This window comes from Chrysemys picta, unplaced genomic scaffold (assembly GCF_011386835.1).
Source record: "Chrysemys picta bellii isolate R12L10 unplaced genomic scaffold, ASM1138683v2 scaf1056, whole genome shotgun sequence".
Lineage (NCBI taxonomy): Eukaryota > Metazoa > Chordata > Testudines > Emydidae > Chrysemys > Chrysemys picta.
Window position 1 is genome coordinate 1 of NW_027053763.1, and position 22603 is coordinate 22603.

General features: G+C 49.2%; 1 protein-coding gene across 2 annotated transcripts; it reads right to left on the minus strand.

Annotated features, from left to right (window-relative positions):
• Positions 1-61: 61 nt before the first annotated feature.
• Positions 62-16167, minus strand: LOC135979623 (alpha-mannosidase 2C1-like). Of its 2 annotated transcripts, XM_065579927.1 has the most exons (13): positions 15971-16167; positions 10612-10737; positions 8872-8995; positions 8176-8246; positions 7504-7681; positions 6867-7056; positions 5353-5459; positions 4866-4976; positions 2523-2615; positions 1672-1788; positions 1186-1281; positions 548-693; positions 62-276 (listed from the first exon to the last, which is right to left on the minus strand). In XM_065579927.1, exons 1-13 carry the CDS (start codon positions 16069-16071, stop codon positions 99-101), a joined length of 1638 nt encoding a protein of 545 aa, XP_065435999.1. In that variant the 5' UTR covers positions 16072-16167; the 3' UTR covers positions 62-98. The 2 variants fall into 2 exon arrangements, with proteins under 2 accessions (XP_065435999.1, XP_065436000.1); XM_065579928.1 differs by lacking the exon at positions 4866-4976.
• Positions 16168-22603: the final 6436 nt, after the last annotated feature.

The window sequence follows — 22603 nt, forward strand, 5'->3', positions numbered from 1 at the left end:
GTCAGGTCCTACTATGGCACTAAATTGCACCAATGAAGGCACACCAAGGAGATGGATTCAGAGTGGAAGGCTCCCCTACTGGTCAGAGTTAACCTGATCTAGATAGTTTCCACCCACTGCCTTATCTCCCCTCCCATCCCGGGCATGGTAACCTGGGTCTGGGTGGTATAAGTGCCGTTGTGTAGCTCCAGGAACAGTTCTCCTATCCAGGTGAACAGCTGGGTCTTCTCCTTCTCCAGCATAGAGAAAAACCGGTCAGGTGTGGACATCTGAACCCTATGGGGGAGAAAGGCAGATAGCAACAATACAGGCTCAGCAGCTGCTGCCCCCTGCAGAGGGAATGAGGAGCCCTGTGGTTCCTTCCCTAGCACAAGTCGATGGATTGCAAGTGGGAAAGCAACAGCCCCAGCTGTGAATCATCAGCTCCCTCCAGCCCCACTCTCCAGAATGGTAGGACCAAAGGGGTTAGCAAAAAGCTCTCAAGAGTCGGCAGTCAGCACCAAGCTCTGAAGGACACATGAGGAGAGAGGGTAGAGCCTCCCCAGACCTGGGTAGCCCATCTGTATCACTCATTCTCTTCATCCTGTCCAGCATCTTCTGGGTCGGGCCACCTCCTCCATCTCCAAACCCAAAGAGAGCGGCACTGTGGTTCACACGGCCTTTGTCTCTGTTGTTGTTCATGGTTTTCATCATCTAGAGAAGATTACATATACACATGACACATAGTGTCAGGCCCCCTCATAGTCAAGCCAAGGAGAGCCCTGCAGGCGTAAAGATCAGGCACTAGCTTGTTGTCCTCTTCTCACCATGTTCATTCTCTTTTCAGCTCTGCCTCCCGGGACACATCCACCAGGGCCCAGGGAGACAGGAGAATCTGGAGAAGTTGAGAGCCCTCCTGCAGTGACTCATCAACTCTCCACTCCCCCGTGGATTTAGCTTTAAAATGCAGCTCATTATAAAAAACTCAAGGCTCTGACACATTGCATGGACAGACAAATCTGGGCTTTACTCCAAACACCCCACCTGCTTGTCCTATCACCTTTCCCCACCTCCTCGTTATGTGGCACTCCCCTCCAACAGCCATTGTTTACAGCCCAGATGGCGGTGACATTCCCTTGCAAGCTGGGTACACTGGGACAGAAAGACAGAGGCAAACCCATCTGCCTACAATGTCCTATCGCTCACCTCCTCCACTCGACCTTTTAGGGCATACGAATTGCCAGGCGGGAAATGGGTCAGAACTTGGGAGCCATCGATGCCTTCCCAGAAAAAGGTGCTATGCTGGAAGAGAGCAAAATGTCACCAAGGGGGAGTCTATTACAGCCTCACAGGGGGACACCGCAGGGACAGCCAGAGTGGGGCGCATTAGTCCAGGGAGCTACTGAAAATAAACTTTTGGTTGCCCACCATTAACTTTTCAAAGCTGTTGGCTTCATACTTCAGCACCTTACCATGATATGATCAGTAGCCAAATCTTCTCTTGTTGTGGGCTATGAACTACCTGATCCAGTCAGCCTCACGTAAAGCTCTGGTGAGCTCTCTGAATGAGGGCCTATGCCCAGAGAGCCAAAGGAACAGTTCAGCTAGTACGAAGATTGGTCACATGCAAGCCCACTGGACAGACTCCCATACACACATGCATGCCCCCCACAGCAGGAAAGGCCAGCTCACCGGGAAGGTGTTCACCAGGCTCCAGCTGAGTTTCTGAGTGAGGAACCATCGTATCCCACAGCCACGCATCAACTGGGGCAGCTGGGCCGAGTATCCAAAGGTGTCTGGCAACCAGAACTGGGAGCAGAGAAGAGAACGTGCGAGAGAGAGAGAGAGAGAGAGAGAGAGAAACACAACCCCGTCACCTGCTCAGGTGTCTCTCAGACAATGTAGCCGGGTGCACCTATCTCCCCACACATCTCTAGGGCAGAGACGGGAACAGGCCCAAATTCTGGATACCCCATATAGTCAGCCACGTATCACTGCGGCCCTAGTGCTCTCCACAGGGCCCCTCAGCCTGGAGGAAATATTGCTAGGTAGTGGGTGCTATATGAACTGGCCAAGGCCTATGTACTAGGAAGTAGGAAGAGGTACGCTGCACTAATATATCCAAGGCCCTAGCAGCCTCCGGCTGGAATTTCTTGTGGATGGTCCAGCAGTTCAGGCACTAGTTTAGGACTTGGGAGATCTGGAATAAAGTCCCTGCTCTGCCACAGACTTCCTGTGTGACCTTGGACGAGTCACTGGGCCTGTCTGTGCCTCAGTTTCCTCATCTGTACAGTGAGAATAGCAGCACTGCCCTTCCCCACAGGGGCGCATGAGGTTAGATACAAAAGAGATTGAAAGAACTCAAATATGATGGTGATGGGCCACATACATACTTTAGATAGATCACTCCTAAGTGAGCGTGTCCCACCAAGAATGAAGCAGAGACACTGGGAATATCAGCTCTAAAAGGGACCACATGGATCACCTCCGCCACCCCCAGAGAGGGAACATGTAGAGGGGATCCACCGAGGAGGAACACGTACCTCCGAGCAAAGCTTCCCAAACTGCTGCTGGAAAAACCGCTGTCCCTGCAGGAACTGACGCACCATTGATTCACCACTGGGAAGATTCCCATCCTGGAAGACAATGGCAACTGAGGAATTCTGTGCAGATCGCCTGCCCCACTTGCCAGCAGAGAAAGGAGAGTGGCCACCCCAGTAACATGCACCCCATGGCAGGCCCAATCCATACAGCTCCCAGCTGAGACACTGCAGTCATGTATGGTCATGACACACCCTCCAGAGGGGTGAGGGAGGGCAACAGAGTCTGGGGAGAGGGAAGAGCTTGTTGACAATATAGCTGAGGGTGCTACTGGGTTATGGTTCCAGGGTATAAGGCTGCCTAATCTAGAGTTAGGGGTACACAGCGTAGGACTCCCTGGAATAGGATTAGAATTACAGTTGGTAGGACTCCCAAAGCTAGTGTTATGGTTCCAGAGGGTCAGGCGCCCAAGGCTAGGGTTCACATGGATACGACTCCTTCAGCTAGGGTTGGATTCCAGAGGGCAAGGCTCCCCAAGCTAGGGTTAGATTTCCAATGAATAGGATGCCCCGACTAGTGTTAGGTTTCCAGAGGTTAGAGCTCCCCAAACTAGGGTTAGTGTTTCAGAGGGTAGGGCTGCCAGGGTTAGGGTTCCAGAGGTAGGGCTCCCCAAACTCAGATTAGGATTCCATCAAGTAGGGCCAGCCCAAGCTAGGGGTAGGGTTCCAGAGGGTCAGGTGCCACAAGCTAGGGTTAGGGTTCCAGAAGGTAGGACTCTGCAAGCTTAGGTTAAGGTTCCAGTGGGTAGGGCTCCTCAATTTTGAGTTCTAGAGGGTAGGCTTCCCCGGTTAGGGTTCCAACAGGTAAGGCTCACTGAGTTAGGGTTCTAGCAGGTAGGGTTCCCTGGGTTAGGGTTCCTGAGGATAAGGTTCCCTAGGCTAGGGTTAGAGTTTCAATGGACAAGACTCCCCAAAGCAAGGGTTAGGGTTCCCAGGGAGAGGACTCCCCAAGCAAGGGTTAGGGTTCCCAGGGTAGGGCTGCTGTGAGAGAACTTGATGTGATATAACTCGCAGCCATGTTGTTCACTTAGGCCCCCATAAACTGTAAGCGAGGACACCAGATAGGAATAATCTGGCCTTGTTTAAGCAGACAGAACAAAAAAACCTGCAAGCTGCAGTTTCACTGGCTGGGACAGATAAAGTGAAAGGACAGATTCATGAGAAGGTGTGTGGGTGAGGGAAACATGGAAAACTGACTCTGATTCTGGTTGTCTGTTTGTGTCAGTTTTTTTTGCTGAAGCTGCTTTGCTTATATGGAGAATAATGAATTGTTATTGGCTGTTGCTAGGGAAATTGTTAGCCTATTAGAGGCTATTATGAGTTATGCGCTTTGTCTGGAGAAAATCTAATAGTTAGAAAGCATGCTTTGGAGCAGCCAGAGGAAGCTTTTCTTCAGGCAAGGAGCCGACACCTAAACTCCCCATCAGCTGGACAGAAAGGCCCCCAGAAGGCTGGCTGGTGATCACTCAAAACCATTTCAGACTTTGGGTAAATATAAAAGTTTGGAATGCTCTAGTCCTACTGCTGAAGCATTTATATGTGTGTGCGCTTCAGACCTAATAAAAAAGTAGTTTTAGGTAAAAGCACTCTTGTTCGTGCCAATCATTTATCAGATGGAAGAGCTATGTCCCCATTGATTTATTCCTGACACTGCCTGGAGAGAAACAGTTAAGTTGCCACTGTAGTGCTGTGGGTTCTGAAAACCCAGGGTAACAGGGCTGCCCAAGCAAGCATTAGGATTCAAGATGGTATGACTCCCCAAGCTAGGGTCGGGGTTCCACAGGGTAGGGATCCCCAAGGTAGCATTAGGGTTCCAACAGAGAGGGCTCCCCACACTATATTTAGGTTTCCAATGCATAGGACTCCCCTGGCAAAGGTTAGGGTTTCAGAATATAGGGCTCTCCAGGATATATTTAGGTTTCCAAAGGGTAGGGGTCACTGCTAGGCCCCAACACCTAGGATTAATGTCCCAAAGGGTAGGGGTCACTGTACTAGGCCCCAACGCCTAGGATTAATGTCCCAAAGGTAGGGGTCCCTGAGCTAGGATAAGGGTTCTAAAGGGTAGTGGTCTTCAGGTACCATTAGTGTTCCAAATGGTAGGGTTAGGGTTACGTTTCCAGAGGGGAGGGATCCCCAGGCTAGGGTCTGGGTTCCAAAACCCCTCCCACGATTTCCCTTGAGGGTCTGAGCAAAAGAATATGTTAAGAGAAGGCATCTGAGACTCAGTAACTGATCTGTTAGAGAGAAGACTCAGAAGGCGATGCAGAAGGGCTGCTGTGATCTTACCATTTCTACCCATGTGCCACCAACAGGTATGAATCGTCCCTCTTTGGCATAGTCCTGAATCTGAGCGTACAACCCAGGATACCAGTTCCTCACCCATTCAAACTGCTGGGCCTGCAAAGAAGACCGAGCCATAAAGCACCCGGAGACTATTCTAGAGATTATCCAATTTGTCTAAAGCTTCTGGCTCACAGCAGCTGCAAACCTGAATTTTTAGCAGGCATTGGAGCTCAGTGCAAATAGGACTGGTCCCAGACCTGGCAGGACAGCTCTCTGCTGCCAGGTAGGAGGCTTGGGCTGAAATCTGCACCTGGCATCTGGGGTTGGGAGCATGGTAGAAGCAACTTGGAGACCAGGGATAGAGAAGTCCCTTGCATAGCAGCCCCCCTCCCAGCCACTTACCATGCTCCTTTGAATATGCACTAACCTTCCTTTTGTCTTTGCTTCAAGAGTTTTGCTGCCCACCTGGGAGCGGAAGATGACAACTCACCTGCGAGCAGACAAACGTGAACTCCGGGTTCTTCTCCATCAGGCGTATGACGGTCACCCAGCTGCGAGCACACTTGCGGATAGACTCCTCGTATGGCCACAGCCAGGCTGCAGGGACAGAAACAGGCTGAGCTCACTGTGGCCACATGGCCTTTCCATTTTAAATGGCCATTATTTTATATACACACACAGCCTGGCACCTGCCAATGCCCATTCTGTGCTGCCTTCTCCTGGCTGGAAAGACACAGCTGAGCCTTATCACAGCTATGAAAAACGTGTCACAGACCATGAAATCTGGTCTCCCCCGTAAACTTCGATCTTTTGTGTACTTTTATCCTGTACTATATTCTTTTATATTATAGGGCAAAAGTATATACAAGTACATAGCATTTCTCAAATGGGAGGTCCCAACCCAAAAGAGGGTCTCAAATCTGTTATATAGGGGTTGCAGTATTGCTACCCTTACTTCTATGCTGCCATCAGAGCTGGGTGGCCGGATAGCGGCAGCTGCTTGCCAGACACCAAGGTCTGAATGCAGTGCCGCTGCCAGCGGCAACACAGAAATAAGGATGGCATAGTATGGTTTTGCCACCCTTACTTCTACGCTACTGCTGCTGGTGGCACTGCCTTCAGAGCTGGGTAGCTAGAGAGCAGCGGCTGCTGGCCAGGAATCCAGATCTGAATGCTGCGCTGCTCCAGCTATCCAGCTCTGAAGGCAGCCAGAAGTAAGGGTGGCAATACCGCGACCACCCCTACAATAGCTTTGCAACCCTATTTTGGGTTGGGACCCCCAGTTTGAGAAACACTGACTTAAGGGCTTTACATGTTTGTATTTTGCCGTTTTTCCATACATATTCATGCTTTGTTACAACTCCGTGAAATTTAAGATTTAAATATCTGAAATCGTGACATTCAAGATTTTTAAAATGCTATGACCGTGAAGTCATAGCTTAGTCCACAAAAATGGACTGTGAATTTGATATGGCCCTACTCATCCGGGATCCAAGCTGTGCTGCCTTTACAAGAATCAACCACTGCGGGATGTGAAGACATGGGAAAATCACACTATTAAAATGTCAATGGATTGAAGCATGGCAGTAAGTCCTGAAGAGTCCTCAGATCACGGGGCTGCTGCCTGTCCTGGATACCTCACTTCCTTTTCCCACAATAGCGTGACTAGGGAAAACCCCACTGGGAATTTGAAATCTAGGGGCCAGGCAAAGGAAGTAAGGAATGGGCATGGAAGGCTTTGACATGCCCCTTTGTAAAGGATGCCTTCCAGCCCTGTGGTAAGTCACCATCTCCAGCCAGGCTGAAACGGCTACATACATTTTGTAGCTGATAACTGAGATTTCCCTGTCCCTTCCCCTAGAGGCTCAGAGCATCACTTCTACAGAACACTCAGTGCCTGCTCAGCTGAGAACTGCTCCCCTCTGGCAGTACCCAACATCACTGGCCAGCCCTAACCACCCACAGGCCTTTCAGTAAGCACGCATCCCCTGGACCCATTCTTACCAGAATCGATGTGGCAGTGGCCCATAGCATGGATGGTGTGCTGGCTCTCGCCATTCTTCTGGCTGAAGATGGAAGAGGCGAGGTGACGCACTGCAGGGAAGGTACAGGAGTCCGTGACATCAAGCAGGTTAACCATCTGATTGGCCACGTACAGTGCCTGGAAGCTCCGCTGGTTTTCCTCCCCAAGGAGCTGAGGGAGGGCAAGAGTGAGAAGAGAGAGACACTTAGCTCAGCAACTCTCATATTGGACAGGTTGAGAGTCTATACAAGGTGACGGATAGCACACTGAACTGCTGCACATGTGGACAGCCCATTAGCTGTGTCCTACCAACTTCCCACCTCTCTACCAATGACACGTGTAGCCTGAGGCAATATAGACGCAGAGGTGGTGTTTCCTTCCCCTGGTGTACGAATTTCGCTTTTTTGGAACTCAGAGGCTGCAGTTGTTAGCTGGCATGATGAGACAAAAGAGACACTTCCAGTTGTACACAAGCTACAATGGCAAATGCTTACTCCTTCAGGTCTTTTTGGTAGAGCTGGGGGAAAGAGGCCAAATCAAGGGAAAGTCATGAAAAAAGGAAGAGGAGGGAAGTAGAGGAGCTGGAGAATAAAAGAGACAGCGGACTAAAGTATTTACCTTGGCCATGTCCACTAGTATCTCAAAATCTACCAGCAGCTCATGGACATCCCTGTTAAAGACCACAAGCTCTGCCTTGTTCAGGGTGAACTTCTTGTCAGGGTCAGGAGGTGCAATCAGGCTGCCTTTTCCAGCCCCAAAGAGACCATTGCAGGCAACTTCCACGTAGACAGTCAGACTGTAGAAATGAGAAAAATGGAAACAGAAGTCACCAGAGATCAATGCGCAACTCACTGTGTTCTCTGCGTAGAGACTAGGAAACAAGATCTGCCAAAAGCACAGGAACGGTCGGACCGGGCCAGGCCAGTGGCCTGTCTAGTCTGGTATCCTGTCTCTAATGGTGGCCAGTGCTTCAGAGACAGACATATTACACCTACCTAACTGTGCAACACTATCCCACATGGGACAAATTTCTTCCTGATCCTAGCTAGTGAGTAACTCACACCCTGAAGCACAGCAATCAATAAACCTTGTCATTGTATCCTGCCTGATGTTACCTCACGAGCTGAGCAGCCAATAGGTGACAATGCTGCATCACTGGTCCTCACAGCTCTGAGCAGAGAGGCCTGGGCACTTTCCCTGTGTGGTGTGGCTGTGCCAAGAGTACCTCATAGGCCCTCCAACCAGTGCAGGGTGGGGGTTTCCTGAATTTCAGCAAGCATCAATGCTTACCTGTGAGGCTCCGTCTCCTTGAGGCCATCTGTCAGGATATAGCTGGTCTTCTCCCCTTCTTTAGTCAAACCCTGTGTGTCATGACAGGGAGGAGGGACGTTAAAATAGCTCCATGACAACACTCACATCAGAGATGTTAACACAGGTTCAATGGGAACAGCTGCCATTCTGCATCACTAACCCATGACTTGTTGATACATATCAGCAGAGGGGCCCCTTCTGACACATGGCAGATTACCATGGAGTTGTGCGTACTGAGATTGTGCTCACTGTTTGCCTATGGAACTAGTACAAAGACCATTTGCAGCACCCTGCTGAATGAAGATTTTGCTCAAACTCCCTAGGACATGTCTCCATGCCCCCATCAAACACACACGAAAAACATCGTGGAAAGGGTCGGCTTCTCCTGGAGAGCTGCTGCAACCCCAGCGTTAATAGCAATCCCATGGGTATTCCATGCCACAGACCAACGGTCAGAAATATTGGATTAAAAACCTCACAAAACAGGGAAGTGCTATATAATTAGAGGAAATTAAAATCCAGTCTGATTCAAACCATGTAACAAATGGCAGGGAATTCCTACAGCCCCGTTATAAGGGGCTGAGACAGGACATGTCATGGAAACAGCATTGATTGCAGCACTGTCTACGACGTACTTCATAAAAATCTAGCATTGGCACAGGCACTTCCTCTTACCTGAACCGGCTGCGCATCCCTCCACACCATCCCTTCCCCATCGCTTTCCCACAGGAGATGCACTTCCTTCCCCGCCCATTCTCTGGGGATGCTAAGCTCCACTTTAAACCAGCAGGTCCACCACCTAAAAATGACAGGCACATACACTTCTGAACTGATGTTGAGCCATTAATGATTAAGCATTTCCCTATGAAAGGTTAACATGCACAAGACACTACAGCCTCAGCAGAATCTCTAAGGAGGTCTGTGGGGAAATCACATAGTATGTACAGACACCAATGCACAAACACACACAGGAAACAATCCCTCCAGGGCTTGCTTTTATTTTTTCCTAAGAGTGAAAGATGCTCAATTGACAGCCCCATAAACAGAGATCTGCTCTGTATAGATCAGGTACGATAGGGCATGGTCAGCAGCAGTACAAGTACGCTCAGCCTCCACCCATACACATCAAGCCAGACCCACCAGGAACATCGACAGGCAGTTTGTTCTCTATGGCTCATTCAGTCAGAAGATCATCAAGGGGGGAAAGTTTAGAGGCGCTTTTACAGTACAGACACCTGTTGCCTAGGAACTGGATTGAGACACCCACACATTCCACCCAGGTCCCAAAGAGCCAGGGCATCTCAGACAGCTGTTGGGTGGATCAGGCAGCTATCTAGCAGTAGTTTGACCTGCTCTCTCAGAGAAATCAGGACACTGAGATCAGCTCTCTTTTCCACAGCATTCCCCAGTGCAGCAGGGCTTGGCAGTGTTGTAGGTGGCAATTCCATGAGGACAAAGGAGCTGCCATGCTGGAAGCAGAAGAGGTGCACAAAGGGGGTCTCACATTACCAGCATGGAACGAGAATAGAGAGAATTGTGACTGCAGGGATAGAGCAGCTACCCACCAGGCAAAGAAAAGGCCTCAGAAGGGGAGAAAAGGGATGAAATAAACCCTATTTCATGAAGGCCCAAGTCTCAAAGATCCACTCCCCGCACCTCCATAGCCTAACATGAAGTATTCCACAGGGACTGCTGTCATGGGAGTCAAGTTGAAGGAGAGGGGCTCAGGATGGACAGAGACAGGTAATTAGCTTCCAGAGATTTTGGGTCAAGTTTTAGTCTGGAGTTTACTTTTATAACCAAATTACAAGCACTCAAGAAACAGGTATTTATGATACCTCCTTTAACTGCCCCAGCATTATCACAGGCCTTCTGTTCTGCCTGGAGATTTGCCGATAGGTCCAACACATAAATCAAAATCAAAGTTCTAAACATGGAGCTGAAAGAATCCAAAAGAGTGAGGTAGATGGCTGAACAAAGAGATTTCAGAGTGCCTGGCTTGCAGTCTAGTCCTGCCTCTGACACTGACTTGTCATGCGGCCTCAGTCAAGTTACTTAACTTCTCCATCCCTCAGTTTCTCCCCAAATGTAAAATAGGAAGGATTATATATCTTCTGTCCTACTTCATCCGGGGTTTGTGAGGATTAGCTAATATGCATACAAGTAACCTGAAATTAAAGTGCTAAAGATATCTTTAGGTGTAGAAAAAAAATAAGTTGTATACACACAGATGTTGCACACAGTCCTACTGATTAATCTGCAGCACCTGGGGAGTAAAGATGGAATCTCACACACAGAGCTCATTGTGTCCCTCAAGGGGAAAAACAATAGCGACTTCACATCACTTCCTCATTTAAATAAATGGCAGTTAAAAATCAATTCACATCACTTTGTTCCTCTAAGGCTGGTACTTACGTGGGTCCAAAGGAGTCCCCAACTTTCGTAGGTCTGAATTCTTGTCTGACAGCTTCATCATGTGGGATTCGCTGAGGGGTCTGGAAGCAGGAGAGAGACACCAGGGGGCAGGTGTCCCCGAACAGCCTGCAGTAAAGATGACAGGCAATAAAGCCAATCACCCCAAGGTACGAGGATTTTTTAATATCCCATCTCCTAGAACTGGAAGGGACCTTGAAAGGTCATCGAGTCCAGCCCCCGCCTTCACTAGCAGGACCAAATACTGGTTTTGCCCCAGATCCCCAAGTGGTCCCCTCAAGGATTGAACTCACAACCCTGGGTTTAGCAGGCCAATGCTCAAACCACTGAGCTATCCCTTCCCACCCTTATCTGTCTCCCAATCTCCCGATGAAGGCTAAAGCTTTGTCACGCTTGTTTTTTCCCCAGTGGTTCACCATTGCAGAAACATTCAGTTTAAAAAAAACCCAATGTTTTAAAAAACTAACAATCCTGTTTCTTGTTAGCCTGACAATAAACCTGGGTGCCCAGCGTGGCATGTGGTCACCATCAGCAGCAGAACACCTGTATCTGCCTTGTATATTTTCACTACCGCAAGTGCCAACCCATGGAGATTTTCTTTGTTCCCACAAATCACACAATCATAGAAATGTACGGCTGGAAAGGACCTCTAGCCCAGCCTCCTGTGCTGAGATAGGACCAAGTAAACCTAGAAGGCCATCCCTGATAGGTCTTTGTCCAAGGTGTTCTTAAAAAACCTCCAGTGATGGGGATTCCACAACCTCTCTAGGTTACCTGTTCCAGAGCTTAACTATCCTTATAATTAGAAAAATTTTTCCTGATGTCCATCCTAAATCTCCCTTGCTTCAAATTAAGCCCGTTACTTCTTGTCCTATCTTTAGTGGATGTGGAGAACAATTGATCACCATCCTCTTCATAACAATGTTTCCCTTTTGTTCTTTTCTATTTAAATGATAGGAGCCCCCATTCAAAGCATTACAAATACCTTTGCAAGCAAAGGTTACAGCAGTATTCCCCATATTAGCACTGGATGAAGCTATGACAATCTACACCAGCTGAGGATCTGTCCCTAAGTGTACTCACATGAACTACATATAGCGATACCATGGTACAGTTATCTACTTGTACAGATTTTACAGACACTAGCTGAGCAGTAATAGTCACATTATGATTTAAAGCATCAAGAGGAAATTTATAGTCCAGACAGAAATTCCACTCCTGAAGCAGCAGAGTGACATAGTCTTAGGCCTGGTCTACACTACGATGTTAGGTCGAAATTAGCAGTGTTACCTCGATTTAAGCCTGGACCCGTCCACACGACGAAGCCCTTTTTTTCGACTTAAAGGCCCCTTTAAATCGATTTCTTTAATCCACCTCCAACGAGGGAATTAGCGTTGAAACCGGCCTTTTTGGGTCGGATTTGGGGTAGTGGGGATGCAATTCGACGGTATTGGCCTCCGGGAGCTATCCCAGAGTGCTCCATTGTGACCGCTCTGGACAGCACTCTCAACTCAGATGCACTGGCCAGGCAGACAGGAAAAGGCCCGCGAAATTTTGAATTTCCTGTTTGCCCAGCGTGGTGGAGAGCCCAGATGAACACGCAGAGCTCACAGTACAGGTAACAATGATGGAGTCCCAGGATCGCAAAAGAGCTCCAGCATGGACCGAACGGGAGGTACAGGATCTGCTCGCCATATAGGGAGACGAATCAGTGCTAGCTGAACTCCGTAGCAGTAAACGAAATGCCAAAACATTTGAAAAAGTCTCAAAGGGCATGAAGGACAGAGGCCATAACAGGGACGCACAGCAGTGCCGCGTGAAAATTAAGGAGCTAAGGCAAGCCTACCACAAAACCAGAGAGGCAAACGGAAGGTCTGGGGCAGAGCTGCAGACATGCCACTTCTACGCTGAGCTACATGCCATGTTAGGGGGTGCAGCCACCAGTACCCCAACCCTGTGCTTTGACTCTGTCAATGGAGAATCACGGAACACGGAAGCGGGTTTTGGGGATGAGGAAGATGATGATGAAGACCTTGAAGATAGCTCACAGCAAGGAAGTGGAGAAACCGGTTTCCCCAACAGCCAGGATATGTTTTTCACCCTGGACCTGGAACCAGTAACCCCCGAACCCATCCAAGGCATGCTCCCAGACCCTGAGGGCACACAAGGCACCTCTGGTGAGTGTACCTTTGTAAATATTACACATGGTTTAAAAGCAAGCATGTTTAATGATTCATTTGCCCTGGCATTCGCGGCCAGTACAGCTACTGAAAAAGTCTGTTAATGTGTATGGGGATGGAGCGGAAATCCTCCAGGGACATCTCCAGAAAGCTCTCCTTGATGTACTCCCAAAGCCTTTGCAAAAGGTTTCTGGGGAGGGCTGCCTTATTCCGTCCTCCATGGTAAGACGCTTTACCACGCCAGGCCAGTAGCACTTAGTCTGGAATCATTGCATAACAAAGCATGGCAGCGTACGGTCCCGGTGTTTGCTGGCATGCAGACAACATCCATTCCTTATCTCTCTGTTATCCTCAGGCGAGGGATATCATTCACGGTCACCTGGTTGAAATAGGGTGATTTTATTAAGGGGACGTTCAGAGGTGCCCGTTCCTGCTCTGCTGAACAGAAATGTTCCCCGCTGTGGGTGGGGGGGGGAAAGAAGGGGGGTTAGTTGGGTTTGTGCTGCATGTTAACCCGGAAACCGCAGCCCCTCCTTTTACACTGCAAACCCATTTTAAATGGCCAACCCAACGGCCGCTTGGTATGGGAAATGAGGGTGCTGCTGTTTGAAACCATTCCCACATGTTATGAAGGTTAAAAAAGCCAAAAGACTGTGGCTTACCATGGCTGCCTGCAAGCCGAATTCTGTTGCCTGGCACTGCGTGAGTGATCTCACACACCAGACCGGCAGGCCCTCAATATAAGAGGAAAAATGCGACCTTGTAACGAAAGCACATGTGCTGTGTAATGTGAACAGCAAGATTTAACGTTAAAGAGTGTATCCATTGTTCTCTAAAATGTGTCTTTTTAACTACCACCTCTCCCTTCTCCTCCACCAGCTGCAAATGTTTCTCCTTCACAGAGGCTAGTGAAGATTAGAAGGCGAAAAAGGCGCACTCGGGATGACATGTTCTCGGAGCTCCAGATGTCCTCCCACGCAGACAGAGCACAGCCGAATGCGTGGAGGCAGACAATGTCAGAGTGCAGGAAAGCACAATATGAACGCGAGGAGAGGTGGCGGGCTGAAGAGAGCAAGTGGCGGGCTGAAGAGGATAGGTGGCATCAGTTTGCTTTTGCTGAGGTCTATGCGAGTCAGTAAACTGAGCCAGTGCGCTTTTAAAGGTCCAAATGCACATTCTACTACCATTCTGCACTTGCTCAGCCTATAGTTGAACAGGTCCTGACTACTGTCCAGGCTGCCTGTGTATGGCTTCATGAGCCATGGCATTAAGGGGTAGGCTGGGTCCCCAAGGATAGCTATAGGCATTTCAACATCCCCAACAGTTATTTTCTGGTCTGGGAAGAAAGTCCCTTCCTGCAGCTTTTGAAACAGACCAGAGTTCCTGAAGACGCGAGCGTCATGTACCTTTCCCGGCCATCCCATGTTGATGTTGGTGAAACGTCCCTTGTGATCCACCAGTGCTTGCAGCAGCATTGAAAAGTACCCCTTGCGGTTTATGTACTCGCTGGCTTGGTGCTCTGGTGCCAAGATAGGGATACGGGTTCCGTCTTTCGCCCCACCACAGTTAGGGAATCCCATTGCAGCAAAGCCATCCACTATGACCTGCACATTTCCCAGAGTCACTACCCTTGATCCGGCAGCTCTTTGATTGCGTTGGCTACTTGGATCACAGCAGCCCCCACAGTAGATTTACCCACTCCAAATTGATTCCCGACTGACCGGTAGCTGTCTGGCGTTGCAAGCTTCCACAGGGCTATCGCCACTCGCTTCTCAACTGTGAGGGCTGCTCTCAACTTGGTATTCTGGCGCTTCAGGGCAGGGGAAAGCAAGTCACAAAGTTCCATGAAAGTGCCCTTACGCATGCGAAAGTTTCACAGCCACTGGGAATCGTCCCACACCTGCAACACTATGCGGTCCCACCAGTCTGTGCTTGTTTCCCTGGCCCAGAATCAGCGTTCCATGGCATGAACCTGCCCCATTAACACCATGATTTGCACATTGCTGGCACCCGTACTTTGTGAGAGGTCTATGTCCATGTCTGTTTCCTCATCACTCTCGTCGCCGCGCTGCCATCGCCTCCTCATCTGATTTTGCCTTGGCAAGTTCTGGTCCTGCATATACTCCAGGATAATGCGCGTGGTGTTTAAAGTGCTCATAATTGCCGTGATGATCTGAGCGGGCTCCATGATCCCAGTGCTATGGCGTCTGGGCTGAAAAAAGGCGCAAAACGATTGTCTGCCGTTGCTACGCAGAAGCCCCATTAACTTCAATGAGGCTCAGTCTCCACGCTGGGGTCCTCCTGAGCAGAGCCAGTTGCAGGAGCAAGGATTTACGTGACAGATGCCAGGAACAGATGCAGTCATGGTAGGGTCTATGAAAATAGTATTTTTGTTTAACTATGTGAGAGCTAAATAACATGAAGATTGCGGTGCTGGTAAGACAGATGGGTTCGTGAGAGGATCTCTGTTATGAGTGCTCCACAGGGTGAAAAGGAGAACCTCCTCCTACACTGTGAGAAACCCAAAAGAATTGTCAGAATGGGAGAGAAAGAAGCAGCAAACCTGAAACTGACCAGCCTAACTGCAGATTGAAACAGCAAAGGGGAAAGAAAGAGCAGCAGCCTTTGATTTTTAAAGCCTTTAATTTTAAACGCACAATAAAGGATCTTACAAGTATCCCTTCGCACACCCAGACAACCCAAGCCTGCTCCAAGCTTTCAGAGCAGTGACACCCCTCCCGATCGCCCCCCTCCCCGGGGCACGGCTGGAGTCACTGCGACTCTCAGGCAGACCCACAGCCGGGCCAGCAGGAACCAGGGGCCGGTGGCGGCTCGGGTCCCCGCCGGCCAGCGGGGCTCGCTCCGTCGCTCGCTCGCTCGCTCGCGCGCCCCCCCCCCCCCCGCCAGCGTCCCGATCCAGCCCCGCGCCCACCTCGCTCCTGGCACGCCGGGCCGGGCCGCTCCAGGCACGGGGGGGGGAGGGGGGAGGCGCTAGAAGTGACGGCGCTGAGTGGGGGAGGGGGGCAAGCCCCGCCGCAGGGGCTGGGGGCGGCTGGACCCTGCCCCGAGCGGGAGCGCAGGCCCGGCCCGGGGGACGCCCGCGGGCCGTTGTTTCCCGCCCGGAGGGGGCGGAACTCGCGGCGGACCGATCCGGCTCCCACCTGCCCCGGAGGTTGCAGTCGGGGAAGCAGTGCTCGGAGAGCAACTTCTCGGCCCGCTCCAGCGCGGTGCGCCGCCCCTTCAGCACCAGGGACCCGGCCATGGCCCCGCGGAGCAGCTCGGACACGGGCCGAGCCACAACTCCGGAGCCCGGCAAGGGGGAGCCTGTACCTGTGGGCTACTGCGCATGTGCGGGGCCGGCGGGGTACGGTGGGGAGTGAGCGCCCCGGGGGCGGGGCCTGGGTCCCGCCTCTCCCTGTCGCCCAGCAACGGGCAGTCCGGCTCCGCCTCCGCTCCCCTGTCCCAGATTCCTGGCCCGGGTTCCCCCTGCAGACGCTGCGGGGAGAAAGCAGGATGCACACCCCTGTGGGGTCCCTCACACTGCTCTGGGGAAGGTTCCCCCAGGCCCAGCTGTCAGGGCTGGCCTTATAGATTCATAGATTCATAGATTCTAGGACTGGAAGGGACCTCGAGAGGTCATCGAGTCCAGTCCCCTGCCCGCATGGCAGGACCAAACACTGTCTAGACCATCCCTGATAGACATTTATCTAACCTACTCTTAAATATCTCCAGAGATGGAGATTCCACAACCTCCCTAGGCAGTTTATTCCAGTGTTTAACCACCCTGACAGTTAGGAACTTTTTCCTAATGTCCAACCTAGACCTCCCTTGCTGCAGTTTAAACCCATTGCTTCTGGTTCTATCCTTAGAGGCTACGGTGAACAAGTTTTCTCCCTCCTCCTTATGACACCCTTTTAAATACCTGAAAACTGCTATCATGTCCCCTCTCAGTCTTCTCTTTTCCAAACTAAACAAACCCAATTCATTCAGCCTTCCTTCATAGGTCATGTTCTCAAGACCTTTAATCATTCTTGTTGCTCTTCTCTGGACCCTTTCCAATTTCTCCACATCTTTTTTAAAATGCGGTGCCCAGAACTGGACACACTACTCCAGCTGAGGCCTAACCAGAGCAGAGTAGAGCGAAAGAATGACTTCTCGTGTCTTGCTCACAACACACCTGTTAATACATCCCAGAATCATGTTTGCTTTTTTTGCAACAGCATCACACTGTTGACTCATATTTAGCTTGTGGCCCACTATAACCCCTAGATCCCTTTCTGCCGTACTCCTTCCCAGACAGTCTCTTCCCATTCTGTATGTGTGAAACTGATTTTTCCTTCCTAAGTGGAACACTTTGCATTTGTCTTTGTTAAACTTCATCCTGTTTACCTCAGCCCATTTCTCCAATTTGTCCAGATCATTTTGACTTATGACCCTGTCCTCCAAAGCAGTTGCAATCCCTCCCAGTTTGGTATCATCCGCAAACTTAATAAGCGTACTTTCTATGCCAATATCTAAGTCGTTGATGAAGATATTGAACAGCGCCGGTCCCAAAACAGACCCCTGCGGTACCCCACTCGTTATGCCTTTCCAGCAGGATTGGGAACCATTAATAACAACTCTCTGAGTACGGTTATCCAGCCAGTTATGCACCCACCTTATAGTAGCCCCATCTAAATTGTATTTGCCTAGTTTATCGATAAGAATATCATGCGAGACTGTATCAAATGCCTTACTAAAGTCTAGGTATACCACATCCACAGCTTCACCCTTATCCACAAGGCTCGTTATCCTATCAAAGAAAGCTATCAGATTGGTTTGACATGATTTGTTCTTCACAAATCCATGCTGGCTGTTCCCTATCACCTTACCACCTTCCAAGTGTTTGCAGATGATTTCCTTAATTACTTGCTCCATTATCTTCCCTGGCACAGAAGTTAAACTAACTGGTCTGTAGTTTCCTGGGTTGTTTTTATTTCCCTTTTTATAGATGGGCACTATATTTGCCCTTTTCCAGTCTTCTGGAATCTCTCCCATCTCCCATGATTTTCCAAAGATAATAGCTAGAGGCTCAGATACCTCCTCTATTAGCTCCTTGAGTATTCTAGGATGCATTTCATCAGGCCCTGGTGACTTGGAGGCGTCTAACTTTTCTAAGTGATTTTTAACTTGTTCTTTTTTTATTTTATCTGCTAAACCTACCCCCTTCCCATTAGCATTCACTATGTTAGGCATTCCTTCAGACTTCTCGGTGAAGACCGAAACAAAGAAGTCATTAAGCATCTCTGCCATTTCCAAGTTTCCTGTTACTGTTTCTCCCTCTTCACTAAGCAGTGGGCCTACCCTGTCTTTGGTCTTCCTCTTGCTTCTAATGTATTGATAAAAAGTCTTCTTGTTTCCCTTTATTCCCGTAGCTAGTTTGAGCTCATTTTGTGCCTTTGCCTTTCTAATCTTGCCCCTGCATTCCTGTGTTGTTTGCCTATATTCATCCTTTGTAATCTGTCCTAGTTTCCATTTTTTATATGACTCCTTTTTATTTTTTAGATCATGCAAGATCTCGTGGTTAAGCCAAGCTGGTCTTTTGCCACATTTTCTATCTTTCCTACCCAGCGGAATAGCTTGCTTTTGGGCCCTTAATAGTGTCCCTTTGAAAAACTGCCAACTCTCCTCAGTTGTTTTTCCCCTCAGTCTTGATTCCCATGGGACCTTACCTATCAGCTCTCTGAGCTTACCAAAATCTGCCTTCCTGAAATCCATTGTCTCTATTTTGCTGTTCTCCCTTCTACCCTTCCTTAGAATTGCAAACTCTATGATTTCATGATCACTTTCACCCAGGCTGCCTTCTACTTTCAAATTCTCAACGAGTTCCTCCCTATTTGTTAAAATCAAGTCTAGAACAGCTTCCCCCCTAGTAGCTTTTTCAACCTTCTGAAATAAAAAGTTGTCTCCAATGCAATCCAAGAATTTGTTGGATAGTCTGTGCCCCGCTGTGTTATTTTCCCAACATATATCCGGATAGTTGAAGTCCCCCATCACCACCAAATCTTGGGCTTTGGATGATTTTGTTAGTTGCTTAAAAAAAGCCTCATCCACCTCTTCCACCTGGTAAGGTGGCCTGTAGTAGACTCCTAGCATGACATCACCCTTGTTTTTTACCCCTTTTAACCTAACCCAGAGACTCTCAACACTTCTGTCTCCTATGCCCATCTCTACCTCAGTCCAAGTGTGTACATTTTTAATATATAAGGCAACACCTCCTCCCTTTTTCCCCTGTCTATCCTTCCTGAGCAAGCTGTACCCATCCACACCAACATTCCAATCATGTGTATCATCCCACCAAGTTTCAGTGATGCCAACAATGTCATAGTTGTATTTATTTATTAGCACTTCCAGTTCTTCCTGCTTATTCCCCATACTTCTCGCATTTGTATATAGGCATCTAAGATACTGGTTTGATCTTTCCTCCCAGTTTTGTCCTGACCCTCCTTTCTCTCTGACAATATAGCCCACACTCCCTCTCATTTCTGACCCATCTCCCCGGTCTCCATGTTCCCCACTTACCTGTGGGCTTTGCTCACCTGTCCCCGTCGAACCTAGTTTAAAGCCCTCCTCACTAGGTTAGCCAGTCTGTGTCCAAGTAGGGTCTTTCCTCTCCTCGAAAGGTGAACGCCATCTCTGCCTAGCAGTCCTTCCTCGAATAGCATCCCGTGGTCTAGGAAGCCAAAGCCCTCCTGGCGACACCATCTTCGCAGCCAGGCATTCACCTCCACGATGCATCTGTCTCTGCCCGGGCCCCTACCTTTGACAGGAAGAATTGAAGAGAATACCACCTGCGCTCCAAACTCCTTCACCCGTACTCCCAGAGCCCTGTAGTCACTCTTGATCCGCTCAGTGTTACACCGCGCAGTATCATTTGTGCCCACATGGATGAGTAGCATGGGGTAGTAGTCAGAGGGCCAGATAATCCTCGACAATGCCTCCGTAACGTCTCGGATACGGGCTCCCGGCAGGCAGCATACCTCCCGAGATGTAATGTCAGGGCGACAGATGGGCGCCTCCGTCCCCCTCAGCAGAGAGTCTCCGACCACCACTACCCTATGTTTCCTATTCGCAGTGGTGGCAGCAGACCTCCCAGCCTTAGGGGTACGAGGCTTCTCCTCCTTTACTGTAGGGAGTGATTCCTTCTTTCCTGTATCAAGAAGAGCATAACGGTTACCTATTACCACGGCAGGAGGGTTCGGAGCAGGGGTGGAGCACTGCCTGCTGCCAGAAGTAACCAGCTGCCAGTGTCCACCCTGAGCCATCTCCTCCTCCACCAGTGGTGTATCAGCAGTCCTGTGTACTGGGACAGCTACCTCAGCTGTCTCCACATGGACACTGTCGAGGAATTGCTCGTGGATTCGGTTGCTCCTCAACCTAGCCACCTCCTCCTGTTGCTCTCCCACCTGCTGCCTGAGAGATTCCACCAGCAGGCACCTCTCACATTGGATGGTCCCCCCAGCCTGGATATCAGTAAGTGGAAATTGCAAGTTACAGTCTCTGCAAAACCACACCAGGATCTGGGTAGAAACATCCATGCTCAGACGCTCTGTCTGGCTACAGGCACAGGTGGAGGAGACAGAAGCAGTGCTGGCACAGGTGTTGCGGGTCTTCCTAACCATCGTAAGCCTCTCTCTGTCAAACTCCCGTCTGCAGCCCCCTGTCCGCTGAAAGGGTTGTTTAAGCAAGAAGTTTTGAATGTAGTTGGTTTATAGGTATTAAGGGGAATAAAGAGAAAACAGATAGAACCGGCAAGGGACCCTCGCCCCCTTCCTAACTCCCTTGCGAAACTCCCTGTTAGCAGCCCCTGGTCGCAAAAGCTCCCTGGTCGCTTGTGCGCTGCTTTATAAAGCCCTGGCCTGTATGAATGCCCCGCCCACTGATTAAGGCTCAGCCACTTACCAGAGGCTTCTAGCTGTCAAACCTTCCTTTGAAGCTCACAGCTTCCAACTGCCAGCCACAGCACACGGTCCTTCAAACAACCAAAACAAACAAACAGACTGACAAACACAAGCTCAGCACACAGCAAGTAATCCTCAAACACAAACAAACACACACTACAGACAGTCACTTACCCCAAAAGGGTGCTGTATTGCTCCTCCTTCACCTGGAGAACTCCCTTGCGAAACTCCCTGTTAGCAGCCCCTGGTCGCAAAAGGCCTTACTATGAGGCGAGCTGAGGCGGCCATCTCAGGTGCCAGATGGGGTGGAGGGCGCCACTAGGACCCAGAGTGTAGAAAATTGTATCTGCTGCTGGTGCACAGAGATGGTGGAGTGCTGTGGTGGAGGAAAGAGGGCACATGAGACATAACAGGCAGGCAGGAGAAAAGGTGAGAGGTAATAACAGAAAGCAGCAGGAGCTGCAGGGAGAGAGAGGAGGAGGAGCCTCTTATCTACCTCTCTAGCACCCCCAGGAGCCTGGATTGATTACACTGCTCTACAGCCAAAATGCTTCTGAAATAAATGTAGTCAAACTTTACTAATTCTGGGTCACTGAGAACGAAAATGATGCTTAAAATAGTTGATTGGCTCTAGTTTTCAAGATATGCTATTGGGTCAGTATATACGACCATTGACTTGGGAATGGCGGAGGATAAGTGAGTTATAAAGGGAAGGGATCTCAATTTAAACCAGAAATGACTAAAATACATCTTTAACTGGATCTATGAATAAATCTATGACTGGGTTTGGACAGTACTTGCTTTTTAGGCAAAACAATGAATGATGCAATCTGAAGCTGGTATTGCGTCATACATGATATGAATTGCATCATGTTATTCCTAGAAGTAATGTTTTGCCATCAATTCCAGTTGGTCATGCAGTCCATATGAAGGAAACCTATGACAACATGAAACAACTTTTGAGGTGCATAAACTATGACCAACATCAGTGGCAGCTTTGTGGCAATTTGAAGATTGTTGCTCTCTTGCTTGGTCTGCCGACTGGATACACAAAGTACTGCTGTTTTCTCTGCGAATGGGATAGTCGTGCAAGAGATTCCCACTACATCAAGAAAGATTGGCCACTCTGACAGTCATTGGAGCCTGGGAGGAAAAGTGTTCAGCATCCACCACATGTTGAATCAAGGAAGATTTTGTTACCACCCTTGCACATCAAGCTGGGTCTGATGAAGAACTTTGTCAAGGCCATTGACAAAACACAAGCAGCTTTCAGGTACCTTCGTGGAAAATTTCCAAGGTTAAGTGAAGCTAAGATAAAGGAAGGTGTCTTTGTTGGTCCTCAGATTCGTGAACTTCTTCGAGATGATGCATTTGACCATGCACTACGTGGCAAGGAAAAGACGGCATGGAAAGCCTTCCAGTTAGTGGCAATAAATTTTCTCGGAAACAACAAGGCAGACAACTACAGGTTGTTGGTGGAAAACCTCCTCAAGGCATACAAAAGCCTTGGTTGCAACATGTCACTAAAGATACATTTTTTGCACTCTCATCTAGATTTTTTTCCACCGAACTGCGGAGCAGTGAGCAACAAGCACGGCGAGCGATTTCACCAGGACATTGCAACAATGGAGAAACGCTATCAGGGCAAATGGAGCCCATCAATGCTTGCAGACTATTGCTGGACAGTGACAAGAGAGGCTCCATTTAATGAATACAAGAGACAAGCCAAGAAGCACCAAGTAGACACTGAATAGGACTAAACTATGTACATAATAGTTTTTTGCCTTTTGTTTCATAATAAATTTTATTTATATAACCCTTTTTCTGATTTTTAAAGTGTTACATAAACAGGAC